The sequence below is a fragment of the Natrix helvetica genome, assembly GCF_964273705.1.
Source record: "Natrix helvetica genome assembly, chromosome: 6".
Lineage (NCBI taxonomy): Eukaryota > Metazoa > Chordata > Lepidosauria > Squamata > Natricidae > Natrix > Natrix helvetica.
Window position 1 is genome coordinate 23,286,534 of NC_138553.1, and position 13,221 is coordinate 23,299,754.

A 13,221-nucleotide genomic window follows, 5' to 3' on the forward strand; every position below is an offset into this window, starting at 1 on the left:
GAGTGGGCTCCTCTCGTGATTGTGCTGCATGCTTGATGTGCGCTTTGCATGCTTGATGTGTGCTTTGCACGCATGAACAGTACAATAAAAATTGTTCTGCGCATGTGCAGAAGCAAAAAACAAGATGATGGCACCTACAGCGCCGCCCGGAAAACCAGTGGGTTTCATCTTGTGTAATATCCTTTCAGATACATCCTTTCAATCGCCTCTTGGGTTAGTCTCAAGACACAAGGACATTTTTTTCCTGAATGCCATCACTATGCTAAACAACTAATTCCCATAACACTGTCAAATTATTTACTAAGACTATATTACTATTATTCTTCTCATCCTTCTTAGTACCTATCTCTTCCCACTTATGAATATAACCATGTTTCTAGTATGATTTGATTGCTTATTAGTAACCTATGACTATCATTAAATGTTATACCTTACGATTCGTGACAAATGTATCTTTTCTTTTATGTACAACTGAGAGCATATGCACCAAAGACAAATTCCTTGTGTGTCCAGTCACACTAGGCCAATAAAGAATTTATTCTATTCAATTCAATTCTATTTCCAAGGCTAAATATTTTCAGATATTTTCACCTAATAACATTTCATTTACTGTACACTCTATTCATAATTCCTATTGTATTTCTCTGAACCTATTTCAGTCTGACTGAATTTTTTCACAGTAAACTATCTTCAAATATACTAATTTATTTCCTAGCAAGTAGCATAAGCAGCCAGGGCTTCAGTTTGTACCTCACACTAAATCATGTATTTTTATTGGATAGCCACAATTGACAGTAGTTACATTCACTAAACTAATAAGCATGATTTATAAACTGCTATAGCTGTGTTAATGAAGTCAGAGTGAAGCAAATCACACTTTAGTTTAAGGGATGGAACCAGATAATATGTGGTTCTGGCTACTTAATACAATGTCTACTTAATACAATGAGATTTACTTTTAAAGAAATGAGATTTATGAGATCAGACATACAATTATTACTCTACAAACCAGATGTTGGTTCAAGCTTTAAAAACCAATCAATAAAGGATCACCAAAAGATGGATCATTGAACAAATTCTGTCTACATTTAACCAAAACATAAATACATTTCTCCCACCTCTGGAAATTTTCTCATCGAGTATTTAGAGCTTCAACCAAGGGTAAATAGTTTGCTGACTGACTTCCATTTAAGACAGATTTGTGGGTGAGACTTTGTGTCACTGCTACTTTCCCAAACTAGTGTCCGGAATGTTATCTCCTGTCAGTGACACTTGGTCATCTGTCCTTGAAACTCTGCTGTCAACAACGGCAGAAATTGGGGAGGGGGAAGTTGGTGGCTGAGAGTTGATAGAGTGAAATAAGACAGGATGCCAGTTAGGAAGTGTTAACTGGGCTTGCTGTAAGCATTTTCCACAATCCATTGCCTTTGGGGTAGCTTTTCCTGTCCAATATCAGGTTTCATGTGGTCTCTATTCTTTGTTCACTGCAGGAGAAGAAGAAAAGGAATGTGTGGTTTGAATCTCACTATCTATTGATGTGGAAGAACCGAGCAAAACAGCACCTTGGAATGATCTATTAATGCATTGTTAGAGTCCGTTGACAGTTATTACTTCTTCATCATGAGGAAGCAATTGCCACTTGCAATTCTCCTGTCATTTGTGATGACAAATGCCATCAGTTTTGTGGAAAGTACTCAGCAGGTAAGAAATATTTTATATCATGGTGATGGCAGAAGCTTATGTGTAAATTCATACATACCCCAAGTAGTCATACAGCAAAGATTTTGGGGTGAATTTTGAACATGATTCAAAAGTTCAAGCTTGGAATCTCTGGTTGATAAATCAGAAATAAATTATTTAAATCAGTATTTATGTTACCATTTCTGCAAACATACTGGCAGTTTAGTTAATTTATAATTCAGTTATTCCTTGGAAATAAGTATTCTTAGAATTTACTTCAAATAGATTCAAAGGTTGGGCTGTAAAACCAAGTTATGTTTTCAGAGAAGTTTGATGCACAAGAAATTTCTCCTACTGAGATTTGGAGAACTTTTATCTGAGGGGAAAAAAATGAATTCAATGCAAAAAGCTATTTCCTTTCTCAAGCAAATATTTATTTATTTATTTTATCCCCAGAAATTATATCCTGATCTTATGCCTATCCCAAATTAAAAAATTAAAAACTAATGGAAAAATTACAGGAAAAAATCAGAAACAGATAAAAAAATATTTTCTGTCACCTGATGAAACCTGTGTCTTAGCAAGAAGTTCGGTCTGAAGACCTAAGTGGCCTCTTTTAGTTCTATGATTTAAGGAAGGATGTTGACATACAACAAAATTGTTGCCCCATTTAAGTGTGACTCAAAGAAAGGAAATAACTTCTGGTAATTTTGTCAGGAAAAGTAGTCTCCCCTATTTAAGGAACATTAATCTTTTTCAGTGGCACGTGAAAAGGTTTTTGGGCCCAAACTCAATTGCCATAATGTCCTATTCTAGGATCCGACTTTGAAGACTGTAAAAATTCCAGTTAATGCAAAACACAAATGAGAACTTGATTTAAGGACTAAAGCTATAATTGTATGATCTGTGGCTGTATTTCTTGGATCAAAGCAACATGGCATTATTAAACTTTAAACCCTAGCTAATTTGAAATTGTGAAATTCATTTGTGTGTTTCTTTAGGCTTTTATCATACTCAGCATCAGAGTAGAACAGGATCTTTTTTTGAAGTGATTCAACCTTTCTGGAACAGTTTTCCCCAGAAAACGTATATGGGCTCTTCTTTTCTGGTTTTATAATAATAATAATAATAATAATAGCCTTTATTGTCATTGTAAATCATGTATACAATGAAATGGGTTTAGCCTCTACTGGTGCATCCATAACAAAAATACAAGACAACATAAATAGCAATAGAGAATAATCCTTGTGCAAGTAATTGGGAAAAAGTAGTTGGACATTTCTATATACATGGAGTGATTGTGGTTATGTTTAGGAGTCTGACAGCCCATGGGTAAAAACTGTTTTTAAACCTGTTTGTACCACTGGCTATACTTCAGTGTCTTCTGCCCAATGGTAAAAGTGAAAAGGGACACTGACCAGGGTGTAAATGGGAGCTTTCTTTACTCCATCCCATACTGAGCAATGTTATACTGTTGCTGCTCTACTATTTTATTTTACTCAGTATTCCTTGTTGTCCTTGAAGTCATCTATAAAATAAAATAGAGCATTGGTGTGTCAAATTGCTATTAAAAGCATTGTTATGCTCTATCAAAAAATGTTTCCTTAATTTCTCTCTCTCTCTCTCTCTCTCTCTCTCTCTCTCTCTCTCTCTCTCTCTCTCTCTCTCTCTCTCTCTCTCTCTTTCTCTTTCTTTCTTACTGCCCTTTAACAGAGATATGATGAGGATACAGTGTTTACCACAAAAACTAAATGCGGAGCTTGTTCTGTTAATTCTAAAATCCGGTGTCCTGAAGGTTATAGCAAAATTACCAAAGGCTCTGGGAAACGTGGCTGCAGGTAATGCTTACATTAATCACTGACAGATATTTTCTACTCTGAAAGTTAATTACTTAAAGGGCTATTTTTTTTGGGGGGGGGGGTCAGGTTAAGCTCTGTTTATTACAGTATTCCTACGGATATATTTGGCAGGATATATTCTATTGACTCCTCTCCCTTACACACATACTTAACATAAGCACAAACCTGCACATCCTATATTTCTATATTCACGTTTTTGTCTGAAGCATACGGTGAATATATGTGGAGGTGAAGATGGTGGGATGCATCTGGACATTTCTTCTATAGAGTATTCTACCAAAGAATTCCTCTGAGCATTCAGGAACCCCCATATTTCTAAGCCTCCTAAACACAGAGAGTGGAATTCTACCGCACTTGCAACTGTGAGCAGAAATGGGGTGAGAGCTTTTTCAAACTATAAGTTGCTATTGAATCCTAAACAGTTGCACTGTTCTGGTGCTCATAGCAAAATACATCCAAGCTATTTGAAAGAAAATGAAGAACTGAAAATTTGGGTAGGCTGTGGAAGCATCAAGATCTGCATAATGATTTATTGATGCTAATTGAGGGACCAAGCTACAACTGAAAACATTAGTCATGTTCATTAACTGAAAATAGTCCTTGGGAAAATCCCATAAAGAAGTCTGATATACTAAATCATAATTAACTCTTCATCCCATTGTAGGGAAGGGTTAAAAGAAAGTGGGTTAGATCTAGACATCTGTGCTAATAAGTGAAGCAACAAAGAGTCTACTATTCTAAAATTTCTTTTAATGTTATGCTACATGTGTAAGTGTGAAAGAAACCAAGAAGAAGGATTGAAGCGAAATCTTCAATCTATAAATCTATAATATTTGGTTGAATTAAAGATTAAAACACTCAAAAATAAATGGAGGTTCAAGTAAGATTCTCCTCCCTCTCTCTCCCTCTTTCTTTTGCAAAGTTCTGTCAACCTTTAATAAACTTTTTGCTGGCATCAGGATTGAAAAGTTGATGTTTTATGGATTTGCTTATAGGTGGTAAATGAGATGAAGAGATATCTCTTTGTAATCTTATAGGAGGTGCGAGTTCTTAAATTTGTTTATACCTGAGATCAAAGTTGGAAGTCACTTCTTCATATTTTTTAATTTATTATATTCTTTCTTTTCTTTTTAGAATTTTCTTCCTTTTTTATTTACTTCTGTTTAAGTTTCATTTGTATTATTTTTTTACTATTGAAATCAAAATTCTTAATAGAAATGATATATTTAAAACAGTGAGAATACCGGGGTGGAATAGTTAAAAGACTAGGGCTGGAGATATGCACATCCAGTTCTAGAGTCAGGAACGACTAGCACGTATGTGTGAGGGGAACTTTTACCTTTAAGTGCTGTTAATTACAATAGTAAAAAAAAATACAAACTAAACTTAAAGAGAAGAAAAGGAAAAAGAAAAGGAAGAAAAATGCTCTTATCTCCACCATAGTAAACTGAAGTAAACATCAGTTCAGCCACTTGTGCAATAGGAATCAGTATAATGACTATTACCGTATTTTCCCCCCTATAAGACGCACTTTTTTACTCCAAAAAAGAGGGTGAAAATCTGGGTGCGTCTTATACGCCAAATGTAGCCACCTGGGCAGTGGTGGGTTTCTGCCGGTTGGTCAATGAACCCGGAAGCCCCGCCCCTGTCACTCACTCGCAAGTCCTTGGCGTTTTTTTGCATCGGGGCTTGCTGCAAGAGAGAGGGACCAAAGACCTTTTCCGGATTGGTGGTGGTGGAGGTGCGGGCCCGTACTCACTAAAGCAAGTCCGGGGAAGTCCTTTGCGCCAGCTGGAAAAGGTCTTCACTTCCCCCCCACCCCTTGCAGCATGCCCCGATGCAAAAAATGGCAAGATCTCTTCTCAGAAATGTCTTCTCGGGCTGGCTGGATCTCTCTCCAGATCTTGCGGCTTTTTCAGGGTTTTCTTTTTAAAAAACACCTGTCCAAACTATCTTGAAAACCTGCGATGTTGCTTTGGGAGGGGGCAGGCGGCAGCATTTGCCCCTGCCGCCCTCCCTGGGCACCTGCAGCCTTGGAGCCTGCATCTTTAAAACAAGCCTTTGCACAGCTGCCCGTCTTTCCCCTCCGAAAGCAACCTTGCAGGTTTTCAAGATCGTCTGTAGAGGCGTTTTTTAAAAAGAAAACGGTCTTTTGGGGGGGGGAACAGGCTGTGCATGGAGGAGCTGGTGGTCAGGGCGCCCTGAAGCAACGCCAGCCAGCATGTCCCTTAAGGGCAAGGGCAGCAGCGCTGCGCCCACCTATGCCCTGCCCACTTCTCAGCAACGCGCCCCCGCCTCCTCCTCCTCCTCAGCAGGCAGGCCGGGCAGGGGTGCGGGCTTACAGTCCAAGATTATTGTTTAGTTACTGAAAAATGTTGAAAGCCAGGCCCCTCATCTCTTCTGCTGAGAGATCCTAATTTTTCCCCGTAGACATTGGGTGAATATTCATCTCTTCTTTTACCGCACACACTTCTTAAATAGCCTCATTTCACCGTTTGTCCTGACATAGTCAAATTCTCACTTGTATATAATGAAGTGGGCAGAAGCATGCGCCTCCTGAACAAAACCATTTTACTACTTTTGACAAAGTTCATTCCTTATATACAGCAGATATTATCCATACTATTGCTCTTCCATTAAAAGAAAATATTCCCAAAGTGGAAACCAAGAACCTTAACAAAAGTCTACATCTTTGTCCTATAGATACCAGTATGAAACCAACTATGTAACTCTTTCTTTCAATGGTTGTCAGCATACCTGTGTGCGAAGGTTGAAGCAGCCACAATGTTCCTCAGGATACTGGGGACAAGACTGCCTAGGTAAAAATATTCATCCTTGTGATATCTTCTAATGGTAGGGTTTTTTCCCTTGCTTTCATAAATCAATTCCTGTGTTTTATCTTTTAGTGCTTTATGCATTAGTTAACAGGGACAATCATGATTTCTCAGAAAAGATTTTGCAAAGAATCGTGCAAAATACTTTTTAAGGGGAGGGGGTAGATCTTTCCTATGAAGGTTGGGCAGTCTGTTGTGGTAGAATCTTGGGAAACTGTGGGTCAAAATATTCATGAACTACATGATATTTTAGGTTATAATGTTCCTAAACGGTTTCTAACACTAGCAATATTCTTAGCCCTAACCTAACAGCTCTGTTTAAACATCCTGAGATTCCTAGTTCATTAATTTAAATTAGGATACTTTTTTAAAAATGCAGTTCTTTGCAATACATTTATACCTAGAGTCAAACACCAGTTTGACACCAGTACTTCTGGTATTTTATTCATAAAGTAATGTTTATACAGGGGTCCCCAAACTTGGCAACTTTAATGTGGACTTCAATTCTCGGAATTCGCCATGCTGGCTGGAGAATTCTGGGAGTTGAAGTCCACAAATCTTACAGTTGCTAAGTTTGGAAACCTCTGGATTCCCTGTTGGAGAACCATCGTCCCAGTCAAGCAGGGAATTAGTCTGGATTCATTATGCAAACATAAGAGGGCAAGGTCTGACCTCCCCCTCCAAATGCCTTTCAGCCTTATCTAGTCTTTCCCAGGTGATGGCTGAATCGCCAAGGAGATTCCTGTAAAATAAGTATAGGACAATAAAGTAGCTAGTTTGAATTCCTCAAGTGTTGATCTGGTTGTTTGTGCCTGACATTCCCAGAGTTTTAAACGCTGCAACTCATTACTTCACAACATACTTTACCCCTAATAATTGAGGGGCTATGAAATATACTTAGAAGCCAACTTTGCATTTCTCTGTGTGAAGAGAAATATTTTGCGTGTCTGACTATATTGAAGAGCTCAGCAACATAGCAGACCCTTAAGTCCATGCTTACTGTTTTCAAGAAAAATTCACAGTTCTATAGGAAGGATGGCAGTCCATCATTATTGTACATGTTAGTGTAGATAGAAAATGTTTGGTTTGGATTTTCCCCTGAGATTTGGAGGAGAAGCCCCTTTTTTTAAATGTTATATGCCAGAGGTAGGGATTACATCACCTTTTCCATGCGTTTTCTGTCTTCCAATGCTGAAAACGATGATGTTAGGTTTTAGCAATAAGGGTTAGGTTATAAAAAGGTGGATTAGGAACTTTATGCAAGTAAAGACCACAAGTTGCCTTTGAGTGAATCAAAGGGGGGGAAATGTAACAAAAATAAACTTTCTAAAGATTTATATTTTATATTAATCCCTCTTGTTCGTAGTTCAGAACTTCTACCATGCCTTCATGAGCTACTTGGAAGCAAATGTTGCTGCATTCAGTGGAATTAATTCCATGTAGGATAGCCATTTTCACACTTACATCAGCATGCATAGGCTTCTGTTCTTACCATTACGGAGAAAAGTCTAGCATTCTGTGAAACACAAAGGAAAGAAGGAAATCCTTTGTTTTCCAAGAAACAATTGTAGAACAATGGGGTAATAACACAAAAATACAAACTGATAAAGAATTGCTTCTGGTGCAGCTTCCAAACAAGAGACAACAAGGAAATGGAAAATGATTGTCAGCAGTTCTTAGAAAACCATTTTTTTTCCAATGATTTGATTTCATTATTCCAGTTGCAATTTAAATTTGATTTTCAGACAGGATACTTGATCATTTTGTTGAATCAAATTAGTTCCCAAAGAACTAAGAAGGGTTCAATCCTATTACTTCAGGGGTGTTAAATTCAAAGCTCAAAGTTGTATCCAGCCTGCGGGGTGCTGAGATCTGGCCCATGGGGCCACCCAGAAAAAAGTGAAGGACTGGGCTGCATGGGGCCCTCCCAAACTCTATTTTTGCTGGCAGAGGGTTGCAGCCGAAAACAACATTTGGGAGCCCATTTTTGCTGGCAGAGTGTTCAGGTTTTGAGAGAATAACATATACCATGTCAGATTATTATTTTAAATAGTTTCATTACTTTATGCTTGTTTGGATAAAATCATCTAGATGGAGACTAGGGATCAGCTCCAAAATATGGATCAAGTCTCAGGGTTGGATGAGATGGGATTATGGGATTAAGCAACAGTCAAATTGTAATGGCTTTTGTAGACTAAAGAACAAGAGCTAGTTGTCCATTAATCTAAGGTTACACCTTGCTAAAATAATCCTGCTGTGATAGATGGCAAATTAAAAAGAATTTAGCCAAGCTAGTGATATGGTTAACTAGCAAGCACTGTTCCTCTACAGAATTTGCTTTCAGAATTACAATTCAAGAACTATGACTGGTTCACTGCCTAGATTCTAAGTCTAATAATCAACAAATCTTGTTTACCGATCATTTTCAGAGTGTCCAGGTGGACCATCATCACCATGCAGTAACAGAGGACATTGTTTTCAAGGATTTTGGGGGAATGGAACCTGCACTTGCCAGGTATGAGGTTTTTTTTGTAATTATTTAACATTAAAAAAAAAACCTTAAGGGCCTATTCAAGACGGTTTTAAAGGCATGTGCTAACCATATCTCTTCTACTAACATAAAAATCCAGATTTCATCCTGTTTTAAAAGAGTTGACCAAAGAACAGAGAATATACATTGTCTACATAATATAAAATGTGAATTTGACTCAAAATGTTTTTGCCAATTTATATCTGACACAGGTTATGAAGATGTAATGTTGTAGGTCCTGCTTTAGTTTGCCTCTTAGAGAAACATGATGAATAAATTGTTCCTATATTTATTGCATAGGTTACATTTACCCACACTTGTACAGGCCATCTAGTTTTAATTTCACCATGAAACACTTCTCGGGGACAATTCCCAGCCATCTTGACTGTTTTGACACATAACTATGGAAAATTGAAATAAGAAGTTAGGATGAATTCATTAACACCTATCAGAGACTCAAAATCAGTTGCTTTTGCTTCAACTCTCTTTCCTACAAATCTTTGCACTCAAAGATACAATGATTATGAAAACCAGAATTCCAACTTACCAGGAGATATATAATAAGTGTGTATAAGCTGACTGCCCATCTAGTTCCTGGGTGAAAATAAATCAAAGTTGGCTTTTCTTAATTTAAATTAATTTCTTGATTTTTGCAGAAAGCATTTGCTGGAACTGCCTGTGAAAAGTGTGCAGAAGACAATGTTTTTGGACCTAATTGTACTTCAGGTATATCTAGTGTGGGCTTCCTTTTAAAAAGTAAATATCATAAAATCACATGAAAATGGTATGAATGCTTCCACACAGAAGATTGCATAATGTCTTGTGTGGCAGTATAAAAGTGGAACATTATCCAAAGTAAGTTGATGTATCTTATCTAGTCATGGCTTTCAAATATTTCTTATGAGATATAACATTTTAATTTAGCAAAACCTTTCTACAAGTTAGCTTTTGATATACATGAGAGTTTCCTTCTGGCCTAACAAAATCATGATAAAGAGGCTTGGAAAATGAACAAAGCTATGCCCACCATTTTGCAAGTGCAAGATTTAAAAAAAACTATAAAAATTCTTCTTCAAAGAGAATTGTGCAATAAAAATCCAAGTGAACAAAACATCTTACCACTGTGATATCACACAGGGCCCCAACATGTATATGTAAAACCACAGGTACTGAAGCCAAGAATAAGAACAACTACTTATAGTCCTACACAGCTGAAAATTTGTGACAGCTGAGTAGAAGAATATTCATGAAATTACCTTTGGCTTCTTTCTTACAACCAGGAATTCCTCAGAAGTACATAGAAAACCACAAATTCCCCCTAAACTGATCCTTAGATCAGCTACAATTTCATCTACCATACATAAGCTCCATGTACATTACATTTGGGGTTAATCTTCACATGCAGCAGATGTCCTAAAAAGAAAGATCATCATCAGTAGATTTCTAGCTGATTTGAACTAGATTAGCAAGGATTCTAGTTTCCCAAAATCTAACAAATATTATTTATTGCATATTTGTATGATTTCCTATTAAAAGAAATCTCAAAGTGACTTATTATTATATAGAGCATTTAATTAAAAATGAGTTAAATTTATGAATTAAAACATTTAATAAAACATACTTTAAGACGTTTTATTTAAAATACAGTGTTGTACAGTATAAAATAAAATCAGTAAGACAAGAATCAATGAAACAAGTTGCAGAAACAATTAAAATCTTTAAAATGGCAACAGATGAATATGTATATTAATGGCTCATTTACAATATCTGTCTGAAATAGTGATTTATGTTAACATTCCTTATTCTATAGTCTCTATAGACTATAGTTGGAAACCTCAAGTTAATTTACTGCTTAACTAAACAAAAATGCAAAGCATTGTCCTTGGTATCTTTTGTATGTAAAGTATATGCCCTACCACTGAACTACAGCCCTTCCTTCCCATTCAGTTCTTTCTCTAACCATAGAGAAAAGACTTCCAACAATTGACCACTATAGTTCTGTACAAAACCAACTTTTTTTTTTGAGATGCTTCGATAGAGCAATGTTTCCTGTAGATAGCTTCTGCTCTATGTGTTGAAGGAAACAGCAGTAATTGGTATATTAAGTTAGTGGCTGAGGATGTGCTGAGAATGGACGGAAAACATTTCCTACAGATATTTCCTAGGCAATACTATAGTTTAACTTTACAGTTATATACTTCTAACAAGCATATGAGAAGTATGGAGACCAAGAGTCAACAGAATTCCCAGATAGCAAACAGTCAGAAATCCCAGCCTAAAGGTAATTCTGGGACTTCTCTCAAATAATCTGGGAAGACCACGGGGATGCGTCCTACATAAGATCCAGTTTTGTGAGTGCCATTAAAAGGAAGGAGATTATGATGAAATATAGTAAGGAGGTTGATCACTAGGAGGAAGGGAGGGGATGCATTCCAGACGAGGAGTAGCAGAGGTGGTATGTTGCCGGTTCACTATCGTTCGGGCAAACCGGTAGTGGCAGTAGCATGAGGCTCTGCCCACACACTCTGACATCACCTTCTGCGCATGCTCCCGCTACTGAACTGGTAGTGAAGAAAATAGAATACCATCTCTGAGTAGAAGGAAACGTAGCCTGGAAATATAATATGTGAGAGAAGGAGGGTGAAGACAGTTCCTCCCTAATAGTTCACAGAGTATATTGTAGTTACAGATACTGTATTAGAATTCTTACTCTGGCAAGATTTCATCTATAGGTGTAAAATAACTTGCAAGAATTGCCACATGTCATTCTAGTTTTGGGCCTGAAAGGTGTGTAGCCCAGATTAAGGGCAACATTTTATTACAATCAGAAATTAGAATTTACGCAAAATAAATATACATAAGAAAAGTACAGTGACATGATTCTTATTGCATACAATGTATTCTAATTGCCCCAAAAATCCTAGAATCCTTTACGGTTATATAAGCAATTTCTGTAAGTACTGTATGTAGATATTTTCCCCCTAACAACCCCAACTACAGCTTGTTGTGTATTTATTTATCATTGCAATTTCTAAGACTCTCCAACAATTTTAGGGACTTAAATAGTTACAAAAGTAAAAATATATGATACACTAAAATCAATTGATAAGGTCAAGGTTCCCCTGCACATGCTTGCTAGTCATTTCCAGCTCTAGGGGGCAGTGCTCATCTCCGTGTCAAAGCCGAAGAGCCAGCGCTGTCTGAAGACATCTCCGTGGTCATGTGGCCGGCAGGACTAAATGCCGAAGGTGCACGGAACGCTATTTCCCTATTTTTCTACTTACATTTTTTACGTACTTTCAAACTGCTAGGTTGGCAGAAGTTGGGACAAGTAACAAGAGCTCACTCTGGTGCTAGGGATTCGAACCATTGAACTGCCAACCTTCTGATCGACAAGCTCAGCATCTTAGCCACTGAGCCACTGCGTCCCTCCAAAATCAATTGATAAACCTACACTAAAATCAATTGATAATTGATATAATACACTAAAATCAAATGACAATCATTTGTCATGCTTGGAGGATGGGAATTGCAACAATTAAACAATATAGATTTATAAATGCTTTGATGCAAAGCAGCCCTAATGATTCTTAGCAAGCTTGTTATGATGGGCCTTCTTGAAACCTGTGAATGAGTGATGGACAATCTTTGAGATGTTGACTGCTTAAAAAGGTCTGGAGGGGTTGGGATAAAAGATAAATACAGTAATTATGTCACAGAAGCAAGTGCGGTGGAAAAGAGGTGGGTCTTTTGCAGTTTGAGCTACACTAAGCTTGTCTGAAGGTTGAGCACATCTTAATTAAATAGATGAAATAAATAAAAAAGTGAATTTCTTTAGAATTTAGCAAATTGCCATCAATATTTAACCTGTGTGAGGAGGCTTAGGATAAAATAAAGTAAGAGCTTAGGATCAGATGAGGCCCAGGAGCTGCCTTCCTTTTCTTTAAGCTATCAATAAACTCACGTAAAGCTTAGGCAAAAGAAAGGTTTGTTCATATATCCATATGGATTATTTTAATAGATTTCAGGGAAGATCGTATCTCACAGGTTTAAGTATCTTCCATCCTCAATAGTTGTGGGACAAAATGCACAGTTCAAATATTGCAGACTCCAATCAAGGCTTCCTTCCTCTTAGTATGCAGCTGCATTCATGGAATATGCAACAATGGGCTAACTGGTGATGGACAATGCATGTGTATGTCTGGATACAAAGGTCTTCATTGTGATCAACGTAAGTAGCACATTTTGGGGCATGGGCACATTTTTTTATTCATGGCAGCTAATGAGACTCATGTTAATGAACTCATCATATAGTTAG

At 37.2% G+C, this 13,221-nt stretch overlaps 1 protein-coding gene across 2 annotated transcripts in view; it reads left to right on the forward strand.

Annotated features, from left to right (window-relative positions):
• Positions 1–1,304: 1,304 nt before the first annotated feature.
• STAB2 (stabilin 2) overlaps positions 1,305–13,221 on the forward strand; it is a 105,783-nt gene continuing 93,866 nt past the window's right edge. The window contains exons 1-7 of one of the 2 annotated variants that reach the window (XM_081958485.1): positions 1,305–1,400; positions 1,491–1,701; positions 3,394–3,518; positions 6,243–6,358; positions 8,803–8,888; positions 9,560–9,629; positions 13,039–13,134. In XM_081958485.1, coding sequence (XP_081814611.1) covers positions 1,621–1,701; positions 3,394–3,518; positions 6,243–6,358; positions 8,803–8,888; positions 9,560–9,629; positions 13,039–13,134 — 574 coding nt within the window. In that variant the 5' untranslated portion in view covers positions 1,305–1,400; positions 1,491–1,620. The other variant, XM_081958484.1, reaches the window with a different exon arrangement.